Source organism: Bombina bombina, chromosome 7 (assembly GCF_027579735.1).
Source record: "Bombina bombina isolate aBomBom1 chromosome 7, aBomBom1.pri, whole genome shotgun sequence".
NCBI lineage: Eukaryota > Metazoa > Chordata > Amphibia > Anura > Bombinatoridae > Bombina > Bombina bombina.
Genome location: NC_069505.1, coordinates 6490586 through 6517464, shown reverse-complemented (window position 1 = coordinate 6517464; position 26879 = coordinate 6490586). Strand labels below are relative to the sequence as shown.

Genomic DNA, 26879 nt, shown 5'->3' with positions numbered 1-26879 from the left:
CCCTCCAGAGAAATTGTGTAAGATGGACAGATATTTGGAGGTTCCTACTTTAGCTGAACGTTTTTCCGATTCCTAAAAGAATTTCGGAAATTATTAACAAGGAATGGGAAAGGCCAGGTATACCTTTTTCTCCTTCCCCTATATTTAAGAAAAATTACCCTTTACCTGACGCGGTTAGGGATGTTTGGCAAACGATTCCTAAGGTGGAGGGAGCTATTTCTTTCATGTAATTAGCAAGAGTCCATGAGCTAGTGACGTATGGGATATACATTCCTACCAGGAGGGGCAAAGTTTCCCAAACCTTAAAATGCCTATAAATACACCCCTCACCACACCCACAATTCAGTTTTACAAACTTTGCCTCCGATGGAGGTGGTGAAGTAAGTTTGTGCTAGATTCTACGTTGATATGCGCTCCGCAGCAAGTTGGAGCCCGGTTTTCCTCTCAGCGTGCAGTGAATGTCAGAGGGATGTGAGGAGAGTATTGCCTATTTGAATGCAGTGATCTCCTTCTACGGGGTCTATTTCATAGGTTCTCTGTTATCGGTCGTAGAGATTCATCTCTTACCTCCCTTTTCAGATCGACGATATACTCTTATATATACCATTACCTCTGCTGATTCTCGTTTCAGTACTGGTTTGGCTTTCTACAAACATGTAGATGAGTGTCCTGGGGTAAGTAAATCTTATTTTCTGTGACACTCTAAGCTATGGTTGGGCACTTTGTTTATAAAGTTCTAAATATATGTATTCAAACATTTATTTGCCTTGACTCAGAATGTTCAACATTCCTTATTTTTCAGACAGTCAGTTTCATATTTGGGATAATGCATTTGAATTAATCATTTTTTCTTACCTTCAAAAATTTGACTCTTTTTTTTCCTGTGGGCTGTTAGGCTCGCGGGGGCTGAAAATGCTTCATTTTATTGCGTCATTCTTGGCGCGGACTTTTTTGGCGCAAAAATTCTTTTCCGTTTCCGGCGTCATACGTGTCGCCGGAAGTTGCGTCATTTTTTGACGTTATTTTGCGCCAAAAATGTCGGCGTTCCGGATGTGGCGTCATTTTTGGCGCCAAAAGCATTTAGGCGCCAAATAATGTGGGCGTCTTATTTGGCGCTAAAAAATAAGGGCGTCGCTTTTGTCTCCACATTATTTAAGTCTTATTTTTCATTGCTTCTGGTTGCTAGAAGCTTGTTCTTTGGCATTTTTTTCCCATTCCTGAAACTGTCATTTAAGGAATTTGATCAATTTTGCTTTATATGTTGTTTTTTCTCTTACATATTGCAAGATGTCTCACGTTGCATCTGAGTCAGAAGATACTACAGGAAAATCGCTGTCTAGTGCTGGAGCTACCAAGCTAAGTGTATCTGCTATAATTTTTGGTATCTGTTTCTCCAGCTGTTGTTTGTATTGCATGTCATGACAAACTTATTAATGCAGGTAAAATTTCCTTTAGTACTGTTACATTACCTGTTGCTGTTCCGTCAACATCTAATTTTCAGAGTGTTCCTGATAAACATAAGAGATTTTATTTTTTAAATCCATTAAGAAGGCTATGTCTGTTATTTCTCCTTCTAGTTTACATAAAAGTCTTTTAAAACTTCGCTTTTTTCAGATGAATTTTTAAATGAACATCATCATTCTGATACTGATAATGGTTCTTCTGGTTCAGAGGTTTCTGTCTCAGAGGTTGATGCTGATAAATCTTTGTATTTGTTCAAGATGGAATTTATTCGTTCTTTATTTAAAGAAGTATTAATTGCATTAGAAATAGAGGATTCTGGTCCTCTTGATACTAAATCTAAACGTTTAAATAAGGTTTTTAAATCTCCTGTAGTTATTCCAGAAGTGTTTAATCTCCCTGATGCTATTTCTGAAGTAATTTCCAGGGAATGGAATAATTTGGGTAATTCTTTTACTCCTTCTAAACGTTTAAGCAATTATATCCTGTGCCATCTGACAGATTAGAGTTTTTTTTTGGGGACAAAATCCCTAAGGTTATGGGGCTGTCTCTACTCCTGCTAAATGTGCTACTATTCCTACGGTAGATAGTAATTCATTTTAAGGATCCTTTAGATAGGAAAATTGAATCCTTTCTAAGAAAAGCTTACTTATGTTCAGGTAATCTTCTTAGACCTGCTATATTTTTAGCGGATGTTGCTGCAGCTTCAACTTTTTGGTTAGAAGCTTTAGCGCAACAAGTAACAGATCATAATTTTATAGCATTATTATTATTCTATAACATGCTAATAATTTTATTGGTGATACCATCTTTTGATATCATTAGAGTTGATGTCAGGTATCTGTCTCTAGCTATTTTAGCTAGAAAAGCTTTATGGATTAAACTTGGAATGCTGATATGTCTTCTAAGTCAACTTTGCTTTCCTTTTCTTTCCAGGGTAATAAATTATTATTTCAACTGTTTCTGGAAGGAAGGGAACTTTTTTACCAAAGGATAAAAAATCTAAGGTGAATTTAGGTCTAATAATCATTTTTCGTTCCTTTCCTCACAATAAGGAACAAAAGCCTGATCCTTCATCCTCAGGAGCGGTATCAGTTTGGAAACTATTTCCAGTTTGGAATATATCCAAGCCTTATAGAAAACCTATAGCCAGCTCCTAAGTACCCATGAAGGTGCGGACCTTATTCCAGCTCAGCTGGTATGGGGCAGATTACGTTTTCTTCAAAGAAATTTTGATCAATTCCGTTCTCAATTTCTGGTTTTAGAACATTGTTTCAGAAAGGTACAGCATTGGCTTCAGTTAAGGCCTCCTGCTAAGAGATTTTTTTCTTTCCCGTGTCCCAGTTAACACAGCAAAGGCTCAGCATTTCTGAAATGTGTTTCAGATCTAGAGTTGGCTGGAGTATTTATGCCAGTTTCAGTTCTGGAACAGGGGCTGGGGTTTTATTTTATCTCTTCATTGTACCAAAGAAGGTCAATTCCTTCAGACCAGTTCCGGATCTATCAATATTGAATAGTTATGTAAGGATTCCAACATTCAGTTTCTTTAGGACTGTCCTGTCTTTTGTTTAGCAAGGGCATTATATGTCTACTATAGATTTACAGGATGTGTATCTGCATATTCCGATTCATCCAGATCACTTTTAGTGTCTGAGATTCTCTTTTTAGACAAGCATTACCAGTTTTGTGGCTCTAGCCTCAGTTCCAAGAATTTTTTTCAAAGGTTCTCGGTGCCCTTCTTTCTGTAATCAGAGAACAGGGTTTTGGTATTTCCTTATTGGACGATATCTGGGTACTTGCTCAGTCTTCTCATTTTCGAAGAATCTCATACGAATCGACTTGTGTTGTTTCTTCAAGTTCATGGTTGGAGGATCAATTTACCAATCAGTTCATTGATTCCTCAGACAAGGGTAACCTTTTTAGGTTTCTAGAATAGATTCAGTGTCTATGACTCTGTCCTTGTCAGACAAGAGAAGTTTAATATTGATTTCAGCTTGTCAAAACCTTCAGTCACAATTATTCCCTTTGGTAGCCTTATGCATGGAAATTTTAGGTCTTAGGACTGCCGCATCAGATGCGATCTCCTTTGCTCGTTTTCACATGCGACCTCTTCAGCTCTGTATGCTGAACCAATGGTACAGGGATTACTCAAAGATATCTCACTTAATATCTTTAAACCGATTATACGACACTCTCTGACATGGTGGACAGATCACCATCGTTTAGTTCAGGGGGCTTCTTTGTTCTTCCGACCTGGACTATAATCTCAACAGATGCAAGTCTTACAGGTTGGGGAGCTGTGTGGGGGTATCTGACGGCACAAGGGGTTTGGGAATCTCAGGAGGTGAGATTTCCGATCAATATTTTGGAACTCCGTGCAATTTCAGAGCTCTTCAGTCTTGGCCTCTTCTGAAGAGAGAGTTGTTCATTTGTTTTCAGATAGACAATGTCACAACTGTGGCATACATCAATCATCAAGGAGGGACTCACAGTCCTCTGGCTATGAAAGAAGTATCTCGAATTTTGGTTTGGGCGGAATCCAGCTCCTGTCTAATCTCTGCGGTTCATATCCCAGGTATGGACAATTGGAAAGCGGATTATGTCAGTCGCCAAACGTTGCACGTGGGCGAATGGTCTTCACCCAGAGGTATTTCCTCAGATTGTTCAAATGTGGGAACTCCCAGAAATAGATCTGATGGCTTCTCATCTAAACAAGAAACTTCCCTGGTATCTGTCCGGATCCAGGGATCCTCGGGCGGAGGCAGTGGATGCATTATCTCTTCCTTACAAGTGTCATCCTGCCTATATCTTTCTGCCTCTAGTTCTTCTTCCAAGGGTATTCTCCAATATTCTAAGGAATGCTCGTTTGTCCTGCTGGTAGCTCCAGCATGGCCTCACAGGTTTTGGTATGCGGATCTTGTCCGGATGGCCTCTTGCCAGCTGTGGACTCTTCCGTTAAGACCAGTCTTTCTGTCTCAAGGTTCTTTTTTCCATCAGGATCTCAAAACCTTAATTTTAAGGTGTGGAGTTTGAACGCTTGATTCTTGGTCAAAGAGGTTTCTCTGACTCTGTGATTGATACTATGTGACAGGCTCGTAAATCTGTATCTAGAGAGATATATTATAGAGTCTGGAAGACTTATATTTCTCCAACATAGGTGTGTCCGGTCCACGGCGTCATCCTTACTTGTGGGATATTCTCTTCCCCAACAGGAAATGGCAAAGAGCCCAGCAAAGCTGGTCACATGATCCCTCCTAGGCTCCGCCTACCCCAGTCATTCTCTTTGCCGTTGTACAGGCAACATCTCCACGGAGATGGCTTAGAGTTTTTTAGTGTTTAACTGTAGTTTTTATTATTCAATCAAGAGTTTGTTATTTTAAAATAGTGCTGGTATGTACTATTTACTCAGAAACAGAAAAGAGATGAAGATTTCTGTTTGTATGAGGAAAATGATTTTAGCAACCGTAACTAAAATCCATGGCTGTTCCACACAGGACTGTTGAGAGCAATTAACTTCAGTTGGGGGAACAGTGTGCAGCCTCTTGCTGCTTGAGGTATGACACATTCTAACAAGACGATGTAATGCTGGAAGCTGTCATTTTCCCTATGGGATCCGGTAAGCCATGTTTATTACGATTGTAAATAAGGGCTTCACAAGGGCTTATTAAGACTGTAGACTTTTTCTGGGCTAAATCGATTCATTATTAACACATATTTAGCCTTGAGGAATCATTTTATCTGGGTATTTTGATATAATAATATCGGCAGGCACTGTATTAGACACCTTATTCCTTAGGGGCTTTCCCAAAGCATAAGCAGAGCCTCATTTTCGCGCCGGTGTGGCGCACTTGTTTTTGAGAGGCATGGCATGCAGTCGCATGTGAGAGGAGCTCTGATACTTAGAAAAGACTTTCTGAAGGCGTCATTTGGTATCGTATTCCCCTTTGGGCTTGGTTGGGTCTCAGCAAAGCAGATACCAGGGACTGTAAAGGTGTTAAAGTTTAAAACGGCTCCGGTTCCGTTATTTTAAGGGTTAAAGCTTCCAAATTTGGTGTGCAATACTTTTAAGGCTTTAAGACACTGTGGTGAAAATTTGGTGAATTTTGAACAATTCCTTCATGTTTTTTCGCAATTGCAGTAATAAAGTGTGTTCAGTTTAAAATTTAAAGTGACAGTAACGGTTTTATTTTAAAACGTTTTTGTACTTTGTTATCAAGTTTATGCCTGTTTAACATGTCTGAACTACCAGATAGACTGTGTTCTGAATGTGGGGAAGCCAGAATTCCTATTCATTTAAATAAATGTGATTTATGTGATAATGACAATGATGCCCAAGATGATTCCTCAAGTGAGGGGAGTAAGCATGGTACTGCATCATTCCCTCCTTCGTCTACACGAGTCTTGCCCACTCAGGAGGCCCCTAGTACATCTAGCGCGCCAATACTCCTTACTATGCAACAATTAACGGCTGTAATGGATAATTCTGTCAAAAACATTTTAGCCAAAATGAACACTTGTCAGCGTAAGCGCGGCTGCTCTGTTTTAGATACTGAAGAGCATGACGACGCTGATATTAATATTTCTGAAGGGCCCCTAACCCAGTCTGATGGGGCCAGGGAGGTTTTGTCTGAGGGAGAAATTACTGATTCAGGGAACATTTCTCAACAGGCTGAACCTGATGTGATTGCATTTAAATTTAAGTTGGAACATCTCCGCATTCTGCTTAAGGAGGTATTATCCACTCTGGATGATTGTGACAAGTTGGTCATCCCAGAGAAACTATGTAAAATGGACAAGTTCCTAGAGGTGTCGGGGCTCCCAGAAGCTTTTCCTATACCCAAGCGGGTGGCGGACATTGTTAATAAAGAATGGGAAAGGCCCGGTATTCCTTTCGTCCCTCCCCCCATATTTAAAAAATTGTTTCCTATGGTCGACCCCAGAAAGGACTTATGGCAGACAGTCCCCAAGGTCGAGGGAGCGGTTTCCACTTTAAACAAACGCACCACTATACCCATAGAGGATAGTTGTGCTTTCAAAGATCCTATGGATAAAAAATTAGAAGGTTTGCTTAAAAAGATGTTTGTTCAGCAAGGTTACCTTCTACAACCAATTTCATGCATTGTCCCTGTCGCTACAGCCGCATGTTTCTGGTTCGATGATCTGATAAAGGCGGTCGATAGTGATTCTCCTCCTTTTGAGGAGATTATGGACAGAATCAATGCTCTCAAATTGGCTAATTCTTTCACCCTAGACGCCACTTTGCAATTGGCTAGGTTAGCGGCTAAGAATTCTGGGTTTGCTATTGTGGCGCGCAGAGCGCTTTGGTTGAAATCTTGGTCGGCTGATGCGTCTTCCAAGAACAAGCTACTTAACATTCCTTTCAAGGGGAAAACGCTGTTTGGCCCTGACTTGAAAGAGATTATCTCTGATATCACTGGGGGTAAGGGCCACGCCCTTCCTCAGGATCGGCCTTTCAAGGCAAAAAATAAACCTAATTTTCGTCCCTTTCGTAGAAACGGACCAGCCCAAGGTGCTACGTCCTCTAAGCAAGAGGGTAATACTTCTCAAGCCAAGCCAGCTTGGAGACCAATGCAAGGCTGGAACAAGGGAAAGCAGGCCAAGAAACCTGCCACTGCTACCAAGACTGCATGAAATGTTGGCCCCCGATCCGGGACCGGATCTGGTGGGGGGCAGACTCTCTCTCTTCGCTCAGGCTTGGGCAAGAGATGTTCTGGATCCTTGGGCGCTAGAAATAGTCTCCCAAGGTTATCTTCTGGAATTCAAGGGACTTCCCCCAAGGGGGAGGTTCCACAGGTCTCAGTTGTCTTCAGACCACATAAAAAGACAGGCATTCTTACATTGTGTAGAAGACCTGTTAAAAATGGGAGTGATTCATCCTGTTCCATTAAGAGAACAAGGGATGGGGTTCTACTCCAATCTGTTCATAGTTCCCAAAAAAGAGGGAACGTTCAGACCAATCTTAGATCTCAAGATCTTAAACAAGTTTCTCAAGGTTCCATCGTTCAAGATGGAAACCATTCGAACTATTCTTCCTTCCATCCAGGAAGGTCAATTCATGACCACGGTGGATTTAAAGGATGCGTATCTACATATTCCTATCCACAAGGAACATCATCGGTTCCTAAGGTTCGCATTCCTGGACAAACATTACCAGTTCGTGGCGCTTCCTTTCGGATTAGCCACTGCTCCAAGGATTTTCACAAAGGTACTAGGGTCCCTTCTAGCTGTGCTAAGACCAAGGGGCATTGCTGTAGTACCTTACCTGGACGACATTCTGATTCAAGCGTCGTCCCTTCCTCAAGCAAAGGCTCACACGGACATTGTCCTGGCCTTTCTCAGATCTCACGGATGGAAAGTGAACGTGGAAAAGAGTTCTCTATCCCCGTCAACAAGGGTTCCCTTCTTGGGAACAATAATAGACTCCTTAGAAATGAGGATTTTTCTGACAGAGGCCAGAAAAACAAAACTTCTAGACTCTTGTCGAATACTTCATTCCGTTCCTCTTCCTTCCATAGCTCAGTGCATGGAAGTGATCGGGTTGATGGTAGCGGCAATGGACATAGTTCCTTTTGCGCGCATTCATCTAAGGCCATTACAACTGTGCATGCTCAGTCAGTGGAATGGGGACTATACAGACTTGTCTCCGAAGATACAAGTAAATCAGAGGACCAGAGACTCACTCCGTTGGTGGCTGTCCCTGGACAACCTGTCACAAGGGATGACATTCCGCAGACCAGAGTGGGTCATTGTCACGACCGACGCCAGTCTGATGGGCTGGGGCGCGGTCTGGGGATCCCTGAAAGCTCAGGGTCTTTGGTCTCGGGAAGAATCTCTTCTACCGATAAATATTCTGGAACTGAGAGCGATATTCAATGCTCTCAAGGCTTGGCCTCAGCTAGCGAGGGCCAAGTTCATACGGTTTCAATCAGACAACATGACAACTGTTGCGTACATCAACCATCAGGGGGGAACAAGGAGTTCCCTAGCGATGGAAGAAGTGACCAAAATCATTCTATGGGCGGAGTCTCACTCCTGCCACCTGTCTGCTATCCACATCCCAGGAGTGGAAAATTGGGAAGCGGATTTTCTGAGTCGTCAGACATTGCATCCGGGGGAGTGGGAACTCCATCCGGAAATCTTTGCCCAAGTCACTCAGCTGTGGGGCATTCCAGACATGGATCTGATGGCCTCTCGTCAGATCTTCAAAGTTCCTTGCTACGGGTCCAGATCCAGGGATCCCAAGGCGGCTCTAGTGGATGCACTAGTAGCACCTTGGACCTTCAAACTAGCTTATGTGTTCCCGCCGTTTCCTCTCATCCCCAGGCTGGTAGCCAGGATCAATCAGGAGAGGGCGTCGGTGATCTTGATAGCTCCTGCGTGGCCACGCAGGACTTGGTATGCAGATCTGGTGAATATGTCATCGGCTCCACCTTGGAAGCTACCTTTGAGACGAGACCTTCTTGTTCAGGGTCCGTTCGAACATCCGAATCTGGTTTCACTCCAGCTGACTGCTTGGAGATTGAACGCTTGATTTTATCGAAGCGAGGGTTCTCAGATTCTGTTATCGATACTCTTGTTCAGGCCAGAAAGCCTGTAACTAGAAAGATTTACCACAAAATTTGGAAAAAATATATCTGTTGGTGTGAATCTAAAGGATTCCCTTGGGACAAGGTTAAGATTCCTAGGATTCTATCCTTCCTTCAGGAAGGATTGGAAAAAGGATTATCTGCAAGTTCCCTGAAGGGACAGATTTCTGCCTTGTCGGTGTTACTTCACAAAAAACTGGCTGCTGTGCCAGATGTTCAAGCCTTTGTTCAGGCTCTGGTTAGAATTAAGCCTGTTTACAAACCTTTGACTCCTCCTTGGAGTCTCACTTTAGTTCTTTCAGTTCTTCAGGGGGTTCCGTTTGAACCCTTGCATTCCGTTGATATTAAGTTATTATCTTGGAAAGTTTTGTTTTTAGTTGCAATTTCTTCTGCCAGAAGAGTTCAGAATTATCTGCTCTGCAGTGTTCTCCTCCTTATCTGGTGTTCCATGCAGATAAGGTGGTTTTACGTACTAAACCTGGTTTTCTTCCAAAAGTTGTTTCTAACAAAAACATTAACCAGGAGATTATCGTACCTTCTCTGTGTCCGAAACCAGTTTCAAAGAAGGAACGTTTGTTGCACAATTTGGATGTTGTTCGCGCTCTAAAATTCTATTTAGATGCTACAAAGGATTTTAGACAAACATCTTCCTTGTTTGTTGTTTATTCCGGTAAAAGGAGAGGTCAAAAAGCAACTTCTACCTCTCTCTCTTTTTGGATTAAAAGCATCATCAGATTGGCTTACGAGACTGCCAGACGGCAGCCTCCCGAAAGAATCACAGCTCATTCCACTAGGGCTGTGGCTTCCACATGGGCCTTCAAGAACGAGGCTTCTGTTGATCAGATATGTAGGGCAGCGACTTGGTCTTCACTGCACACTTTTACCAAATTTTACAAGTTTGATACTTTTGCTTCTTCTGAGGCTATTTTTGGGAGAGAGGTTTTGCAAGCCGTGGTGCCTTCCATTTAGGTGACCTGATTTGCTCCCTCCCTTCATCCGTGTCCTAAAGCTTTGGTATTGGTTCCCACAAGTAAGGATGACGCCGTGGACCGGACACACCTATGTTGGAGAAAACAGAATTTATGTTTACCTGATAAATTGCTTTCTCCAACGGTGTGTCCGGTCCACGGCCCGCCCTGGTTTTTTTAATCAGGTCTGATAATTTATTTTCTTTAACTACAGTCACCACGGTACCATATGGTTTCTCCTATGCAAATATTCCTCCTTAACGTCGGTCGAATGACTGGGGTAGGCGGAGCCTAGGAGGGATCATGTGACCAGCTTTGCTGGGCTCTTTGCCATTTCCTGTTGGGGAAGAGAATATCCCACAAGTAAGGATGACGCCGTGGACCGGACACACCGTTGGAGAAAGCAATTTATCAGGTAAACATAAATTCTGTTTTCTTCAGGATGGTTTAGATAAAGGTTTGTCCGCAAGTTTCTTGAAAGACAAATCTCTGCTCTTTCTGTTCTTTTTCACAGAAGGATTGCAAATCTTCCTGATATTCATTGTTTTGTACAAGCTTTGGTTCGTATAAAACCTGTCATTAAGTCAATTTCTCCTCCTTGGAGTTTGAATTTGGTTCTGGGGGCTCTTCAAGCTCCTCCTTTTGAACTCATGCATTCTTTGGTCATTATATTACTTTCTTGGAAAGTTTTGTTTCTTTTGGCCATCTCTTCTGCCAGAAGAGTCTCTGAATTATCTACTCTTTTTTTGTGAGTCTCCTTTTCTGATTTTGCATCAGGATAAGGCGGTGCTGCGAACTTCTTTTGAATTTTTTACCTAAGGTTGTGAATTCTAACAACATTAGTAGAGAAATTGTGGTTCCTTCATTATGTCCTAATCCTATGAATTCTAAGGAGAAATCATTGCATTCTTTGGATGCTGTTAGAGCTTTGTAATATTATGTTGAAGCTATTAAGTCTTTCCGAAAGACTTCTAGTCTATTTGTCATCTTTTCCGGTTCTAGAAAAGACCAGAAAGCTTCTGCCATTTCTTTGGCATCTTGGTTGAAATCTTTATTTCATCATGCCTATGTTGAGTCGGGTAACACTCCGCCTCAAAGGATTACAGCTCATTCTACTAGGTTAGTTTCTACTTCCTGGGCGTTTAAGAATGAAGCTTGATCAGATTTGCAAAACAGCAACTTGGTCCTCTTTGCATACTTTTACTAAATTCTACCATTTTGATGTGTTTTCTTCTTCTGAAGCAGTTTTTGGTAGAAACGTACTTCAGGCAGTGGTTTCAGTTTGAATCTTCTGCTTATGTTTTTTCATTAAAAATTTTATTCTGGGTGTGGATTATTTTCAGCAGGAATTGGCTGTCTTTATTTTATCCCTCCCTCTCTAGTGACTCTTGTGTGGAAAGATCCACATCTTGGGTAATCATTATCCCATACGTCACTAGCTCATGGACTCTTGCTAATTACATGAAAGAAAACATAATTTATGTAAGAACTTACCTGATAAATTCATTTCTTTCATATTAGCAAGAGTCCATGAGGCCCGCCCTTTTTTGTGGTGGTTTTGATTTTTTTGTATAAAGCACAATTATTCCAATTCCATATTTTATATGCTTTCGCATTTTTTTCTGATCACCCCACTTCTTGGCTATTCGTTAAACTGAATTGTGGGTGTGGTGAGGGGTGTATTTATAGGCATTTTAAGGTTTGGGAAACTTTGCCCCTCCTGGTAGGAATGTATATCCCATACGTCACTAGCTCATGGACTCTTGCTAATATGAAAGAAATGAATTTATCAGGTAAGTTCTTACATAAATTATGTTTTCTACTCTAGCTAAGCGTACGACTATTCCTATTGAGGACAGTTGTGCTTTCAAGGACCCTATGGATAAAAAGTTGGAGGATCTTCTAAAGAAGCTGTTTGTTCATCAAGGGTTTCTATTGCAACCAACGGCCTGCATTGTACCTGTTACAGCTGCGACTGCCTTTTGGTTTGATGCCCTAGAAGAGTCTCTTAAGACTGAGACTCCTTTGGAGGAAATATTGGATAGAATCAAGGCCCTTAAGCTAGCCAATTCCTTTTTTACGGACGCCGCCTTTCAGATTGCCAAGTTGGCGGCTAAGAATGCAGGTTTGGCCATTGTAGCACGCAGAGCCTTATGGTTAAAATCTTGGTCTGCGGATGTATCCTCTAAATCTAAGCTATTAGCTATCCCTTTTAAATGAAAGGCTTTATTTCGGCCTGAATTGAAAGAGATTATCTCTGACATTACGGGAGGTAAGGGTCATCTCCTCCCTCAGGACAAGGCGTCAAAACAAAGGAGACAGTCATTTTCGTTCCTTTCGAAATTTCATGGGTGTCCCTTTTTCCTCTTCCACTTAACAGGAAGGGAACTTTGCACAGTCCAAGCCCGTCTGGAGACACAATCAGGCTTGGAACAATAATAAACAACCCAAGAAGCCTGCAGGGGGCAGACTTTCTCTCTTTGTCCAGGCTATGATAAGAGATGTTCAGGATCCCTGGACACTAGAAATTGTGTCCCAGGGGTACCAACTGGAGTTCAAAAATTCCCTTCCAAGGGGAAGGTTTCTTCTTTCACGATTGTCTGTAGACCAGATAAAAAGAGAGGCGTTCTTACGTTGTGTAAAAGACCTCTCTACTATGGGAGTAATTTGTCCCGTTCCAATTAAGGAACAGGGACAGGGGTTTTAATCAAATATTTTCGTGGTTCCCAAAAAAGAGGGAACGTTGAGACCCATTTTATATCTCAAGAGTCTAAACAAGTTTCTCAGAGTCCCATCCTTCAAGATGGAGACTATTCAGACAATTCTTCCATTGATCCAGGAGGGTCAATATATGACTACCGTGGATTTAAAGGATGCATATCTTCACATTCCTATCCACAGAGATCGTCACCAGTTTCTTAGGTTTGCCTTCCTGAACAAACATTTTCAGTTTCTGGCTCTTCCCTTCGGGCTGGCCAAGGCACCCAGAATCTTCATGAAAGTTCTAGGGTCTTTGCTAGAGGTTCTCAGACGGCGGGGCATTGCAGTGGCACCTTATCTAGACGATATTCTAATCCAGGCGTCCTCTTTTCAACTGACAAAGTCCCATTCCGACATGGTTTTGTCCTTTCTAAGGACTCATGGGTGGAAGGTGAATTTAGAAAAGAGTTCACTAATTCCACAGACAAAGGTTCCTTTCCTGGGAACTCTTTAATTGATTCCGTATCCATGAAAATCTTTTTGACGGAAGTCAGAATGTTAAAGATTCTGGAGACATGCCGAACACTTCAGTCCACTCCTCGGCCATGAATGGCTCAGTGCATGGAGGTAATTGGATTGATGGTGGCGGCAATGGACATAATTCCGTTTGCGCGTTTTCATCTCAGACCTTTACAACTGAGCATGCTCAGGCAGTGGAATGGAGATTATGAAAATTTGTCTCTTCAGACAGATCTGGATCAGGAGACAAGAGACTCTTCTTTGGTGGTTGTTGCCGGATCATCTGTCCCAAGGGACGTGCTTCTGCAGACCCACATGGGTGATAGTGACAACGGATGCCACTTTTCTCGGATGGGGGGCAGTCTGGAGTTCCCTGAAGGCTCAGAGTGTGGACTCGAGCGTAGTCTCTACTTCCCATAAATATTCTGGAGTTGAGAGCAATATTCAATGCGCTTCAAGCTTGGCCTCAATTGGCCTCTGCCAAATTCATCCGATTTCAGTCGGACAACATCACGACTGTGGCTTACATCAATCATCAGGGAGGAACAAGGAGTTCCTTGGCGATGACAGAAGTATCCAAGATAATTTGGTGGGCGGAGGCTCACTCTTGTTATCTGTCAGCAATTTACATCCCAGGAGTGGACAACTGGGAAGCGGATTTTTTGAGCAGACAGACGTTTCATCCGGGGGAATGGGAACTTCACCCGGAGGTCTTTGCTACCCTGATTCTCAGGTGGGGCAGACCGGAATTGGATCTGATGGCATCTCAACAGAATGCCAAGCTTCCAAGGTACGGATCCAGGTCCAGGGATCCTCAGGCCGAACTGATAGATGCCTTGGCAGTACCTTGGTTATTCAACCTAGCTTATGTGTTCCTGCCTTTTGCTCTCATTCCCCGGGTGATTGCTCGGATCAAACAGGAGAGGGCATCAGTGCCATCGCTCCTGCGTGACCTCGCATGACTTGGTATGCCGATCTGATGGACATGTCCTCTCTGCCGCTGTGGAAGCTTCCATTGAGGCAGGACCTTCTCATTCCGGGACCCTTCAATCATCCGAATCTGGTTTCTCTGCAGCTGACTGCTTGGAGATTGAACACTTGATTTTATCTAAGCGAGGGTTCTCTGATTCGGTTATTGATACCTTGATCCAGGCACGTAAGCCTGTTACTAGAAAGATTTACCATAAGATATGCCGTAAATATCTCTATTGGTGTGAGTCCAAGAGCTACTCATGGAGTAGAGTTAGGATTCCCAGAATTTTATCCTTTCTCCAAGAAGGATTGGAGAAAGGGTTGTCGGGAAGTTCCTTAAAGGTACAGATTTATGCTTTGTCCATTTTGCTACACAAGCGTCTGGCAGATGTTCCAGATGTTCAATCTTTTTGTCAGACTCTGACTAGAATCAGGCCTGTATTTAGACCAATTGATCTTCCTTGGAGTTTGAATTTAGTTCTTAAAGTTCTTCAAGGGGTTCCGTTTGAACCCTTGCATTCCATAGATATTAAGTTATTATCTTGGAAAGTTTTATTTTTGGTTGCTATTTCTTCTGCTCGCAGAGTTTCTGAACTTTCCTCTTTACAATGTGATCCACCTTATCTTATTTTCCATACTGATAAAGTGGTGTTACGTACCAAACCTGGTTTTCTTCCTAAGGTTGTTTCTAACAAGAATATTAATCAGGAAATTGTTGTTCCTTCATTATGTCCTAACCCTTCTTCTAAAAAGGAGCGTCTGCTACATAACTTGGATGTAGTTCGTGCCTTAAAATTTTATTTGCAGGCGACTAAGGATTTTCGTCAAACATCTTTGTTTGTGGTTTTTGCTGGGAAACGTAGGGGTCAGAAAGCTACGGCTACCTCTTTCTTTTTGGCTGAAGAGTATCATCCGTTTGGTATACGAGACTGCTGGACAGCAGCCTCCTGAAAGAATTACGGCTCATTCTACTAGGGCTGTGGCTTCCTCATGGGCATTTAAAAATTATGCTTCTGTTGAACAGATTTGCAAGGCTGCAACTTGGTTGTCTCTTCATACTTTTTCCAAATTTTACAAATTTGATACATTTGCTTCTTCTGAGGCTGTTTTTGGGAGAAAGGTTCTTCAAGCAGTGGTGCCTTCAGTTTAGGTCCCTGTCTTGTCCCTCCCTTTCATCCGTGTCCTATAGCTTTGGTATTGTATCCCACAAGTAAGGGTGAAATCCGTGGACTCGTCATATCTTGTAAAAGAAAAGGAAATTTATGTTTTTTTCGACAGACAGGTTTTTAATTTTTGTTAAACTTCAGTCACTTCTGCTCCTTGGCCTTTCCTTCCTCTTCCTAACTTCGGTCGAATGACTGGAGGGGGAGGGAAGGGAGGGGCTATATATGCAGCTCTGCTGTGGAGCTCTTTGCCACTTCCTGCTGACCAAGAGGCGATATGCCACAAGTAAGGATGAAATCCGTGGACTCGTCATATCGTAAAAGAAATAAATTTATCAGCTAAGCATAACTTTCCTTTTTTCCGGGATACGTAGGGGTCAGAAGGCTACGGCTACCTCTTTCTTTTTGGCCGAATAGTATCATCCATTTTGCATATGAGACTGCTGGACAGAAGCCTCCTGAACGGATTACGGCTCATTCCACTAGGGCTGTGGGTTCCTCATGGGCATTTAAAAATTATGCTTCTGTTGAACAGATTTGCAAGGCTGCAACTTGGTCGTCTCTTCACACTTTTTCCAAATTTTCCAAATTTGATACTTTTTCCTCGTCCAAGGCTGTTTTTGGGAGAGAGGTTCTTTAAGCAGTGGTGCCTTCTGTTTAGGTTCCTGTCTTGTCCCTCCCTTTTATCCATGTCCTATAGCTTTCGTATTGTATCCCATAAGTAAGGATGAAATCCGTGGACTCGTCGTATCTTGTAGAAGAAAAGGAAATTTATGCTTACCTGATAAATTTCTTTCTTTTACGATACGACAAGTCCACGGCCCTCCCTGTTTTTTTTAAGACAGGTTTTTGTGTTTGTTAAACTTCAGTCACCTCTGCACCTTGGCTTTTCCTTTCTCTTCCTAACTTCGGTCGAATGACTGGAGTGGGAGGGAAGGGAGGAGCTATATATACAGCTCTGCTGTGCTGCTCTTTGAATCCTCCTGCTGACCAGGAGGCGATATCCCATAAGTAAAATAAACAAATTTATCAGGTAAGCATACATTTCCTTTTTCATGTTCAACTAAGCATTCAATAGGACCTGTGGGTCCGTGAGGTGGATTGTTAAGTCCTTATAGCCTTCACTCATAGAGGACCGGGCAGGGGAGTTTTTCTGCTGTGTCACTCTATTTGACATCTGATTTCATCAGAGCTTAGAGTTCCTCCCCCATGCGGTGGAGGGTGGGAGGGCTTAATGCCCCCTACCGCTATTGAGCGTTTTGGCCTTCATTTTTCATATAATTGGCAAGAGTCCATGAGCTAGTGACGTATGGGATATACAATCCTACCAGGAGGGGCAAAGTTTCCCAAACCTCAAAATGCCTATAAAAACACCCCTCACCACTCCCACAATTCAGTTTTACAAACTTTGCCTCCTATGGAGATGGGGAAGTAAGTTGCAGGTGTACGCGTAAGCTGTTTATAGTGTTTCTAGATGCAGCTCTTTCTCTTTGACGTGTACTGTCTGTCTCCGGGTGGGATGGATCTCTTTTTAGGGATCTATATTTCTGGGTGATGGTTGTTCCCTGCGGGGACTTTGTTTAGCTCGGGGTTTCCGGAGTTTGGTAGGCTTAGTGCCTTTCTCTTTCTTGTGTCCTCTGCTTGTGCGGAGGTGAGAGGGAGACTAGTCCTGCTAGTAAGATTATTTTTTTTTTTAACCTCGAGGTATCCCTTGGTTGTCCTGAGGCTTTGAGAAGTATATTCATACGACTTCTAGCTTTGCTCCTTGGAGCGTTGGACTTTAGTTTGGGGTGGTTCCTTCCTTTGCTTATGGCTTTAGAGTTCTTGTTATCCGGATTCTCTGGATATGCATCCATATCCCTTGTGTCTGGCTTTTTGGCCAGATGTGGTGTTTAGTTCTAGGGTAAGATTTTCCTGAACTATTAGGTGCCCGGACGTGTTTTTCTCCCTGAGACTTCCGGTTGCTGAAGCTTCGCTTGGCCTTTTTCCTGACCCAGTTTTGGGTGGTTTTGGAATCTTCGATCTCAGGGCTGGTCGGGGTGTTCCACGGTTGTGGGAACTTGGGCTATGTCCTTGCTCCATTTACCTTACCTGGTCATGGTTTGCCAGGTTTTCGGAGTATTTTGTACTCTTTGCCACAAGAGTAGCCCATATCATTTAGTGGTTAGCTGGGTGGCTTGCGCCTCAAGGGTTGTTGGTTCATACCCAGCTGTAAGCGCTGGATGTCCAATTTTCTGCTGCGCCTTAGGCTTGTATTCCCCTGGTCAGCTTGCCAGTGTTCCTGTGGATTCCCTGCTCTGCAGGCGAATGGGTTGGCTGTGCCTCTGCTTGGCAAGTTACTTGTAAGGGGGTCCTTTTCTAGGGCATCTGTGTTGAGAATTTAACTTTCCGTTAGCCACTGGCTTCGGGCTTTGAGGAGTTGTTACCCATCCGGCATTATCCCTTTTCTTTTGGGGATATTCTCCTCCCTATGGTAATGGAGTCCTTGCTTGGGGCTTCTCCTGGATGGGAGGCGCTCATCCTGTACCTATTTCGGCATTCTTTTGTTCCCCTGTCTTGGATCCCTGAGGATGGGTTGGTCCAGCTGGGTGTGGGTCTGCAGGTCAGGATGGCCGAGCGGTCTAAAGCACTGCGTTTGGGGTGCAGTTTCCTCTGGATGTGTGAGCTTGTTGAGTCTATCCTGTTAGCTCAGTCTGCTACGGTATAGATTTTCCTTTCAACTTGCTCCATTGATTTCAGGAGAGGGTTTACTCTTCCTTCTGGTTCTGAGGGTATACTCTCCTCGGGGGGGCCTTGTTTTGAGGTTTTGTTTCCCTTTTTAGGGACCTGTGTGTAGGTCAGGCGGCTTGGTTGCCTGGAGTGTGCCCTCTGTCCGGGGTTGCTTTTGCAGTCTGTTTCTTGCTTGACTGCTTCTTCATCACAAGTACCCTCTGTGTTGTCCTGTTATGGACTCTGTGTTCTCAAACTTGGGGTTTTTCATCTGAGTGTATTACACACTTTTTCATGGTCGAATGCCTTGGTATTCTATGGTCAGACACTGGGAGGACTTTGCCTCTTCAGTTCCATTCCATGCTTGCAGGATGTTGGAGAGACGTCTGTTTTGTCTCTGTGCCCGGTCTTATCCCGGGTTTCTCTTGGTATAGGCGTGGCCTCCTTTCCCTGTTTGGGTCCCTTTGGGTCTATGTGAGCTGGGCTCACTCTTGGAGGTTTTCTTTTTTGTATTAGGGGACCTTTCGGTTTCCTTGGTTCTCTTTTGCCTTATCCCCTTGGGGTTTTTGGCTGGTGTCCCCTTCATTTGTGGGGGATTGAGCAGTGGGAGACCGTCTGTTGGGCGACGGTGTCTCCTGGAGACTGTTGGCTCAGTCGAGTCAGTTTGCGGTCTCTGATTTGGCTTCTGGACTAACTGCGGGTCAGTGTCATTGGGGCTCTTAAAATTTTCTTGGCTTTGGACGAAGCGTTTTTTTTTTTTTTATTAGGGTAGAGGTTCAGGCCTGGTGCCCTCAGTATGGGCCGCCTTATGTACCTTCCCGTCTTGGCATTCAGTGTCCTCTATAGCTTGGGTATTGTTTTCCCAAAAGTAATGAATACAGCTGTGGTCTCTTTCCATTTAAGAAGAAAAACATAAATTATACTTACCTGATAATTTCCTTTTCTTCTGATGGAAAGAGTCCACATCTCCCCACCCGTAATTTTATGTGGGGCGTCCTTATATTCTTCTGGCACCTTTCACCCTGATATTTCTTCTACTGTTCCTTGTTCCTCGGCAGAATGACTGGGGGATGAGGGGAGTGGGAGGAGTATTTAAGCCTTTGACAGGTCTTTGCCTCCTCCTGGTGGCCAGGTTCTTATTTCCCAAAAGTAATGAATTAGTGAAAGCAGCTGTGGACTCTTACTTCTCTTCTACACGCCACTGAGTGTGTAAATTCTTCTGCATTTACTTAAGTACAGAAACGTTTAATATAACTTTCATTATCGCTAGGGATACCACAGGATATTTCAAATGCTGAAATAAGCATAAAGGACCTTCTTGTAAAATTGATAATTGGGAATAATTAACAGGGAGAATATTTTGGAGTAAGCAGTCCCTATAAGTTCCAGCTTTTTAACAAAAGATACCAAGTGAACGAAGAAAAATTGATAATAGGAGTAAATTAGAAAGTTGTTTAAAATCGCTGCTCTATCTCAATCATGAAATAAATTTTGTGCTTCATGCCATTTTAATGTATGGTGTTCAAAATATATTGATGATAGGTTAACACGATTTCTCCTCTTCAGGGTATCGCACTCCCTTTTTACCAGCCAACAGAAGAATTCCAAGGTAAGCTTTACTTAAAATTATTTAAAGTCCCTTAAAGGGCCATGATACCCAAATGTTTAAAAACTTGAAAGTGATGCAGCAGAGCTGTAAAAACCTGGCTAGAAAATATCACCTGAACATCTCTATGTAAAAAAAGAAAGATATTTTACCTCAAATTGTCCTAAGTATTCACATCCCATTGTAAAGGACTTTAAGCAGCAAATCAGTAAGTCTGTCCCAGGACAGGCAAGGGGAGTGAGCCTCGTTCACACTTATTTCCCTATTCCATTTAAGGAAGTTTACTATGAAATCTCATGAGATCACAATAAGAGTTCATGACCTCAGCACTGCTGATGCTGATTTTTTTTCTTTTTTGACACGAGTCCACGGATTATCTTAATTACTTATGGGATATTAACCTCCTTGTCAGCTGTTAAATAGCTCCTCCCTTCTCTCCCACTCCAGTCATTCTCTTTGCCTATGTTAGTGTTAGGAAGTGGTAAAGTTAGGTGTTAGATAAGATTCTTCAATCAAGAGTTCATTTTTAAAGTAGTGCAAAATTGTGCTGCTTTGTCCTAGGGTGTAGCCGTAGTCCATATCAGTCTCATCAGTAGAGCAGTGGTGGCTTTAGAGCAATGGGAACTTGTGGGACACAAGATAGTTGTAATAGTGATCTATCCCTTGCTGAGACCTCTATGTCTGGCCTGTATAAGAAGATACAATCACTGCAGACAATCCTTGTCAGATAACTGAACTCACCAATACCTTGTCCATCCACAAAGTTGCTTTATTCTGAATATCAGGTTACCACAGATAATAAAATACAGCAGATGAATGGTTACAGTATTTAAGCGGTCAAAAGTTGATACTGTTCGTAGCGTGCAATGTAGTTTAACATGTGTGCTTGTTACATGAGGCCTGTTAACTGCAGCCATGACACAGGAAAAGCATTATCAAACTACAAGGGCGGAGCAATACACAAAAGGGAAATGCATAATAGGTCTGAGAAAAGGTACTACAGAAAACAGGAGCGTTACCAAAAAAGGTCACTAGATGGCAGTACAGACTAAACATAGAGAAGCTTTGAGAAAAATGGCATAAAAATATATAATTTCTTAACTATATCAACATGAATATTAACAGAGGCTGTGTCATATTCTATGCCCCATTGAGGCAGCACACTCCCCGTCTGGCATAGTAAATGTCACTATTTAAATCAGAACAGAAGTTATGCATAACAATGTAATTTTCAGAGATGTATTGAAGACCTGAATGATATAAGGAGAACATACATATAATGCAAGAACTATAATATAAGACTTCAAGTTGTGTCAATTATAGTAAGAGATACTTCCTTCTTGAAGTCACAGGAAGAATTCAACAGCATACATAAGTAAGCTCAGTCTCCAAAGGGCAAGAGCAAGATAAGTTCTGTGATCGGTCTGATGAAAGTTTTTATAGTCCCTTGTCTTGCAACTTTCACCTCCACCTTACGCACCTTTCCATCATCTCTAGGAATGCTCTTTACAATCAGTCCCATGGACCATTCGATTCTTTCAGCTTGCTGGTCCTTGAGGAGAACGAGATCTCCAACCTTGATGTTAGGGTTCAGACGTTGCCATTTCTTTCATGTAATTAGCAAGAGTCCATGAGCTAGTGACGTATGGGATATACATTCCTACCAGGAGGGGCAAAGTTTCCCAAACCTTAAAATGCCTATAAATACACCCCTCACCACACCCACAATTCAGTTTTACAAACTTTGCCTCCGATGGAGGTGGTGAAGTAAGTTTGTGCTAGATTCTACGTTGATATGCGCTCCGCAGCAAGTTGGAGCCCGGTTTTCCTCTCAGCGTGCAGTGAATGTCAGAGGGATGTGAGGAGAGTATTGCCTATTTGAATGCAGTGATCTCCTTCTACGGGGTCTATTTCATAGGTTCTCTGTTATCGGTCGTAGAGATTCATCTCTTACCTCCCTTTTCAGATCGACGATATACTCTTATATATACCATTACCTCTGCTGATTCTCGTTTCAGTACTGGTTTGGCTTTCTACAAACATGTAGATGAGTGTCCTGGGGTAAGTAAATCTTATTTTCTGTGACACTCTAAGCTATGGTTGGGCACTTTGTTTATAAAGTTCTAAATATATGTATTCAAACATTTTTGCCTTGACTCAGAATGTTCAACATTCCTTATTTTTCAGACAGTCAGTTTCATATTTGGGATAAATGCATTTGTTTCAATCATTTTTTCTTACCTTAAAAAATTTGACTTTTTCCCTGTGGGCTGTTAGGCTTGCGGGGGCAGTAAATGCTTCATTTTATTGCGTCATTCTTGGCGCGGACTTTTTTGGCGCAAATTTTTTTTTCTGTTTCCGGCGTCATACGTGTCGCCGGAAGTTGCGTCATTTTTTGACGTTTTTTTTGCGTCAAAAATGTTGGCGTTCCGGATGTGGCGTCATTTTTGGCGCCAAAAGCATTTAGGCGCCAAATAATGTGGGCGTCTTTTTTGGCGCTAAAAAATATGGGCGTCACTTTTGTCTCCACATTATTTAAGTCACATTATTTATTGCTTCTGGTTGCTAGAAGCTTGTTCACTGGCATTTTTTTCCCATTCCTGAAACTGTCATTTAAGGAATTTGATCAATTTTGCTTTATATGTTGTTTTTTTCTTTTACATATTGCAAGATGTTCCACGTTGCAACTGAGTCAGAAGATACTTCAGGAAAATCACTGCCCAGTGCTGGAGCTACCAAGCTAAGTGTATCTGCTATAAACTTTTGGTATCTGTTTCTCCAGCTGTTTGTATTGCATGTCATGTCAAACTTATTAATGCAGATAAAATTTCCTTTAGTACTGTTACATTACCTGTTGCTGTTCCGTCAACATCTAATTTTCAGAGTGTTCCTGATAACATAAGAGATTTTATTTTTTAAATCCATTAAGAAGGCTATGTCTGTTATTTCTCCTTCTAGTATACATAAAAGTCTTCTAAAACTTCTCTTTTTTCAGATGAATTTTTAAATGAACATCATCATTCTGATACTGATAATGGTTCTTCTGGTTCAGAGGTTTCTGTCTCAGAGGTTGATGCTGATAAATCTTTGTATTTGTTCAAGATGGAATTTATTCGTTCTTTACTTAAAGAAGTATTATTTGCATTAGAAATAGAGGATTCTGGTCCTCTTGATACTAAATGTAAACGTTTAAATAAGGTTTTTAAATCTCCTGTAGTTATTCCAGAAGTGTTTTATCTCCCTGATGCTATTTCTGAAGTAATTTCCAGGGAATGGAATAATTTGGGTAATTTATTTACTCCTTCTAGACGTTTAAGCAATTATATCCTGTGCCATCTGACAGATTAGAGTTTTTTGGGACAAAAATCCCTAAGGTTATGGGGCTGTCTCTACTCCTGCTAATGTACTACTATTCCTACGGCAGATAGTACTTCATTTAAGGATCCTTTAGATAGGAAAATTGAATCCTTTCTAAGAAAAGCTTACTTATGTTCAGGTAATCTTCTTAGACCTGCTATATTTTTAGCGGATGTTGCTGCAGCTTCAACTTTTTGGTTAGAAGCTTTAGCGCTACAAGTAACAGATCATAATTTTATAGCATTATTATTATTCTATAACATGCTAATAATTTTATTGGTGATACCATCTTTTGATATCATTAGAGTTGATGTCAGGTATATGTCTCTAGCTATTTTAGCTAGAAAAGCTTTATGGATTAAACTTGGAATGCTGATATGTCTTCTAAGTCAACTTTGCTTTCCCTTTCTTTCCAGGGTAAATAATCATTTTCGTTCCTTTCCTCACAACAAGGAACAAAAGCCTGATCCTTCATCCTCAGGAGCGGTATCAGTTTGGAAACTATTTCCAGTTTGGAATATATCCAAGCCTTATAGAAACCTATAGCCAGCTCCTAAGTACCTATGAAGGTGCGGCCCTTATTCCAGCTCAGCTGGTATGGGGCAGATTACGTTTTCTTCAAAGAAATTTGGATCAATTCCGTTCTCAATCTCTGGTTTCAGAACATTGTTTCAGAAAGGTACAGAATTGGCTTCAAGTTAAGGCCTCCTGCTAAGAGATTTTTTTCTTTCCCGTGTCCCAGTTAACACAGCAAAGGCTCAGCATTTCTGAAATGTGTTTCAGATCTAGAGTTGGCTGGAGTATTTATGCCAGTTTCAGTTCTGGAACAGGGGCTGGGGTTTTATTTTATCTCTTCATTGTACCAAAGAAGGTCAATTCCTTCAGACCAGTTCCGGATCTATCATTATTGAATCGTTATGTTAGGATACCAACATTCAAGATGGTTACTGTAGGACTATCCTGCCTTTTGTTTAGCAAGGGCATTATATGTCTACAATAGATTTACAGGATGTGTATCTGCATATTCCGATTCATCCAGATCACTTTTAGTGTCTGAGATTCTCTTTTTAGACAAGCATTACCAGTTTTTTGGCTCTACCGTTTGGCCTAGCCTCAGTTCCAAGAATTTTTTTCAAAGGTTCTCTGTGCCCTTCTTTCTGTAATCAGAGAACAGGGTTTTGGTATTTCCTTATTGGACGATATCTTGGTACTTGCTCAGTCTTCTCATTTTCGAAGAATCTCATACGAATCGACTTGTGTTGTTTCTTCAAGTTCATGGTTGTAGGATCAATTTACCAATCAATTCATTGATTCCTCAGACAAGGGTAACCTTTTTAGGTTTCTAGATAGATTCAGTGTCTATCACTCTGTCCTTGTCAGACAAGAGAAGTTTAACATTGATATCAGCTTGTCAAAACCTTCAGTCACAATCATTCCCTTTGGTATCCTTATGCATGGAAATGTTGGGTCTTAGGACTGCCGCATCAGATGCGATCTCCTTTGCTCGTTTTCACATGCGACCTCTTCAGCTCTGTATGCTGAACCAATGGTGCAGGGATTACTCAAAGATATCTCAATTAATATCTTTAAACCGATTTTACGACACTCTCTGACATGGTGGACAGATCACCATCGTTTAGTTCAGGGGGCTTCTTGTTCTTCCGACCTGGACTATAATCTCAACAGATGCAAGTCTTACAGGTTGGGGAGCTGTGTGGGGGTATCTGACGGCACAAGGGGTTTGGGAATCTCAGGAGGTGAGATTTCCGATCAATATTTTGGAACTCCGTGCAATTTTCAGAGCTCTTCAGTCTTGGCCTCTTCTGAAGAGAGAGTTGTTCATTTGTTTTCAGATAGACAATGTCACAACTGTGGCATACATCAATCATCAAGGAGGGACTCACAGTCCTCTGGCTATGAAAGAAGTATCTCGAATTTTGGTTTGGGCGGAATCCAGCTCCTGTCTAATCTCTGCGGTTCATATCCCAGGTATGGACAATTGGAAAGCGGATTATCTCAGTCGCCAAACGTTGCATCCGGGCGAATGGTCTCTTCACCCAGAGGTATTTCTTCAGATTATTCAAATGTGGGAACTTCCAGAAATAGATCTGATGGCTTCTCATCTAAACAAGAAACTTCCCAGGTATCTGTCCAGATCCCGAGATCCTCAGGCAGAGGCAGTGGATGCATTCACTTCCTTGGAAGTATCATCCTGCCTATATCTTTCCGCCTCTAGTTCTTCTTCCAAGAGTAATCTCCAAGATTCTGAAGGAATGCTCGTTTGTTCTGCTGGTAGCTCCGGCATGGCCTCACAGGTTTTGGTATGCGGATCTTGTCCGGATGGCCTCTTGCCAACCGTGGACTCTTCCGTTAAGACCAGACCTTCTGTCTCAAGGTCCTTTTTTCCATCAGGATCTGAAATCCTTAAATTTAAAGGTATGGAGATTGAACGCTTGATTCTTGGTCAAAGAGGTTTCTCTGACTCTGTGATTAATACTATGTTTCAGGCTCGTAAATCTGTATCCAGAGAGATATATTATAGAGTCTGGAAGACTTATATTTCTTGGTGTCTTTCTCATCATTTTTCTTGGCATTCTTTTAGAATACCGAGAATATTAGTTTCTTCAGGATGGTTTAGATAAGGGTTTGTCCGCAAGTTCCTTGAAAGGACAAATCTCTGCTCTTTCTGTTCTTTTTCACAGAAAGATTGCTATTCTTCCTGATATTCATTGTTTTGTACAAGCTTTGGTTCGTATAAAGCCTGTCATTAAGTCAATTTCTCCTCCTTGGAGTTTGAATTTGGTTCTGGGGGCTCTTCAAGCTCCTCCATTTGAACCTATGCATTAATTGGACATTAAATTACTTTCTTGGAAAGTTTTGTTCCTTTTGGCCATCTCTTCTGCGAGAAGAGTTTCTGAATTATCTGCTCTTTCTTGTGAGTCTCCTTTTCTGATTTTTCATCAGGATAAGGCGGTGTTGCGAACTTCTTTTGAATTTTTACCTAAGTTGTGAATTCCAACAACATTAGTAGAGACATTGTGGTTCCTTCATTATGTCCTAATCCTAAGAATTCTAAGGAGAAATCGTTGCATTCTTTGGATATTGTTAGAGCTTTGAAATATTATGTTGAAGCTACTAAGTCTTTCCGAAAGACTTCTAGTTTATTTGTTATCTTTTCCGGTTCTAGAAAGGCCAGAAAACTTCTGCCATTTCTTTGGCATCTTGGTTGAAATCTTTAATTCATCTTGCCTATGTTGAGTCGGGTAAAACTCCGCCTCAGAGGATTACAGCTCATTCTACTAGGTCAGTTTCTACTTCCTGGGCGTTTAGGAATGAAGCTTCGGTTGATCAGATTTGCAAAGCGGCAACTTGGTCCTCTTTGCATACTTTTACCAAATTCTACCATTTTGATGTATTTTCTTCTTCTGAAGCAGTTTTTGGTAGAAAAGTACTTCAGGCAGCGGTTTCAGTTTGAATCTTCTGCTTATGTTTTTCATTAAACTTTATTTTGGGTGTGGATTATTTTCAGCAGGAATTGGCTGTCTTTATTTTATCCCTCCCTCTCTAGTGACTCTTGTGTGGAAAGATCCACATCTTGGGTAGTCATTATCCCATACGTCACTAGCTCATGGACTCTTGCTAATTACATGAAAGAAAACATAATTTATGTAAGAACTTACCTGATAAATTCATTTCTTTCATATTAGCAAGAGTCCATGAGGCCCGCCCTTTTTTGTGGTGGTTATGATTTTTTTGTATAAAGCACAATTATTCCAATTCCTTATTTTATATGCTTTCGCACTTTTTTCTTATCACC

At 41.8% G+C, this 26879-nt stretch overlaps 1 protein-coding gene across 1 annotated transcript in view; it reads left to right on the top strand.

The window, feature by feature from the left end:
• Nucleotides 1-26879, top strand: part of POLA2 (DNA polymerase alpha 2, accessory subunit) — a gene marked incomplete in the record, with an annotated part of 701000 nt that overhangs the window by 357558 nt on the left and 316563 nt on the right. Inside the window, 1 exon segment of the mRNA XM_053688830.1 lies at nt 19666-19708. Coding sequence (XP_053544805.1) covers nt 19666-19708 — 43 coding nt within the window.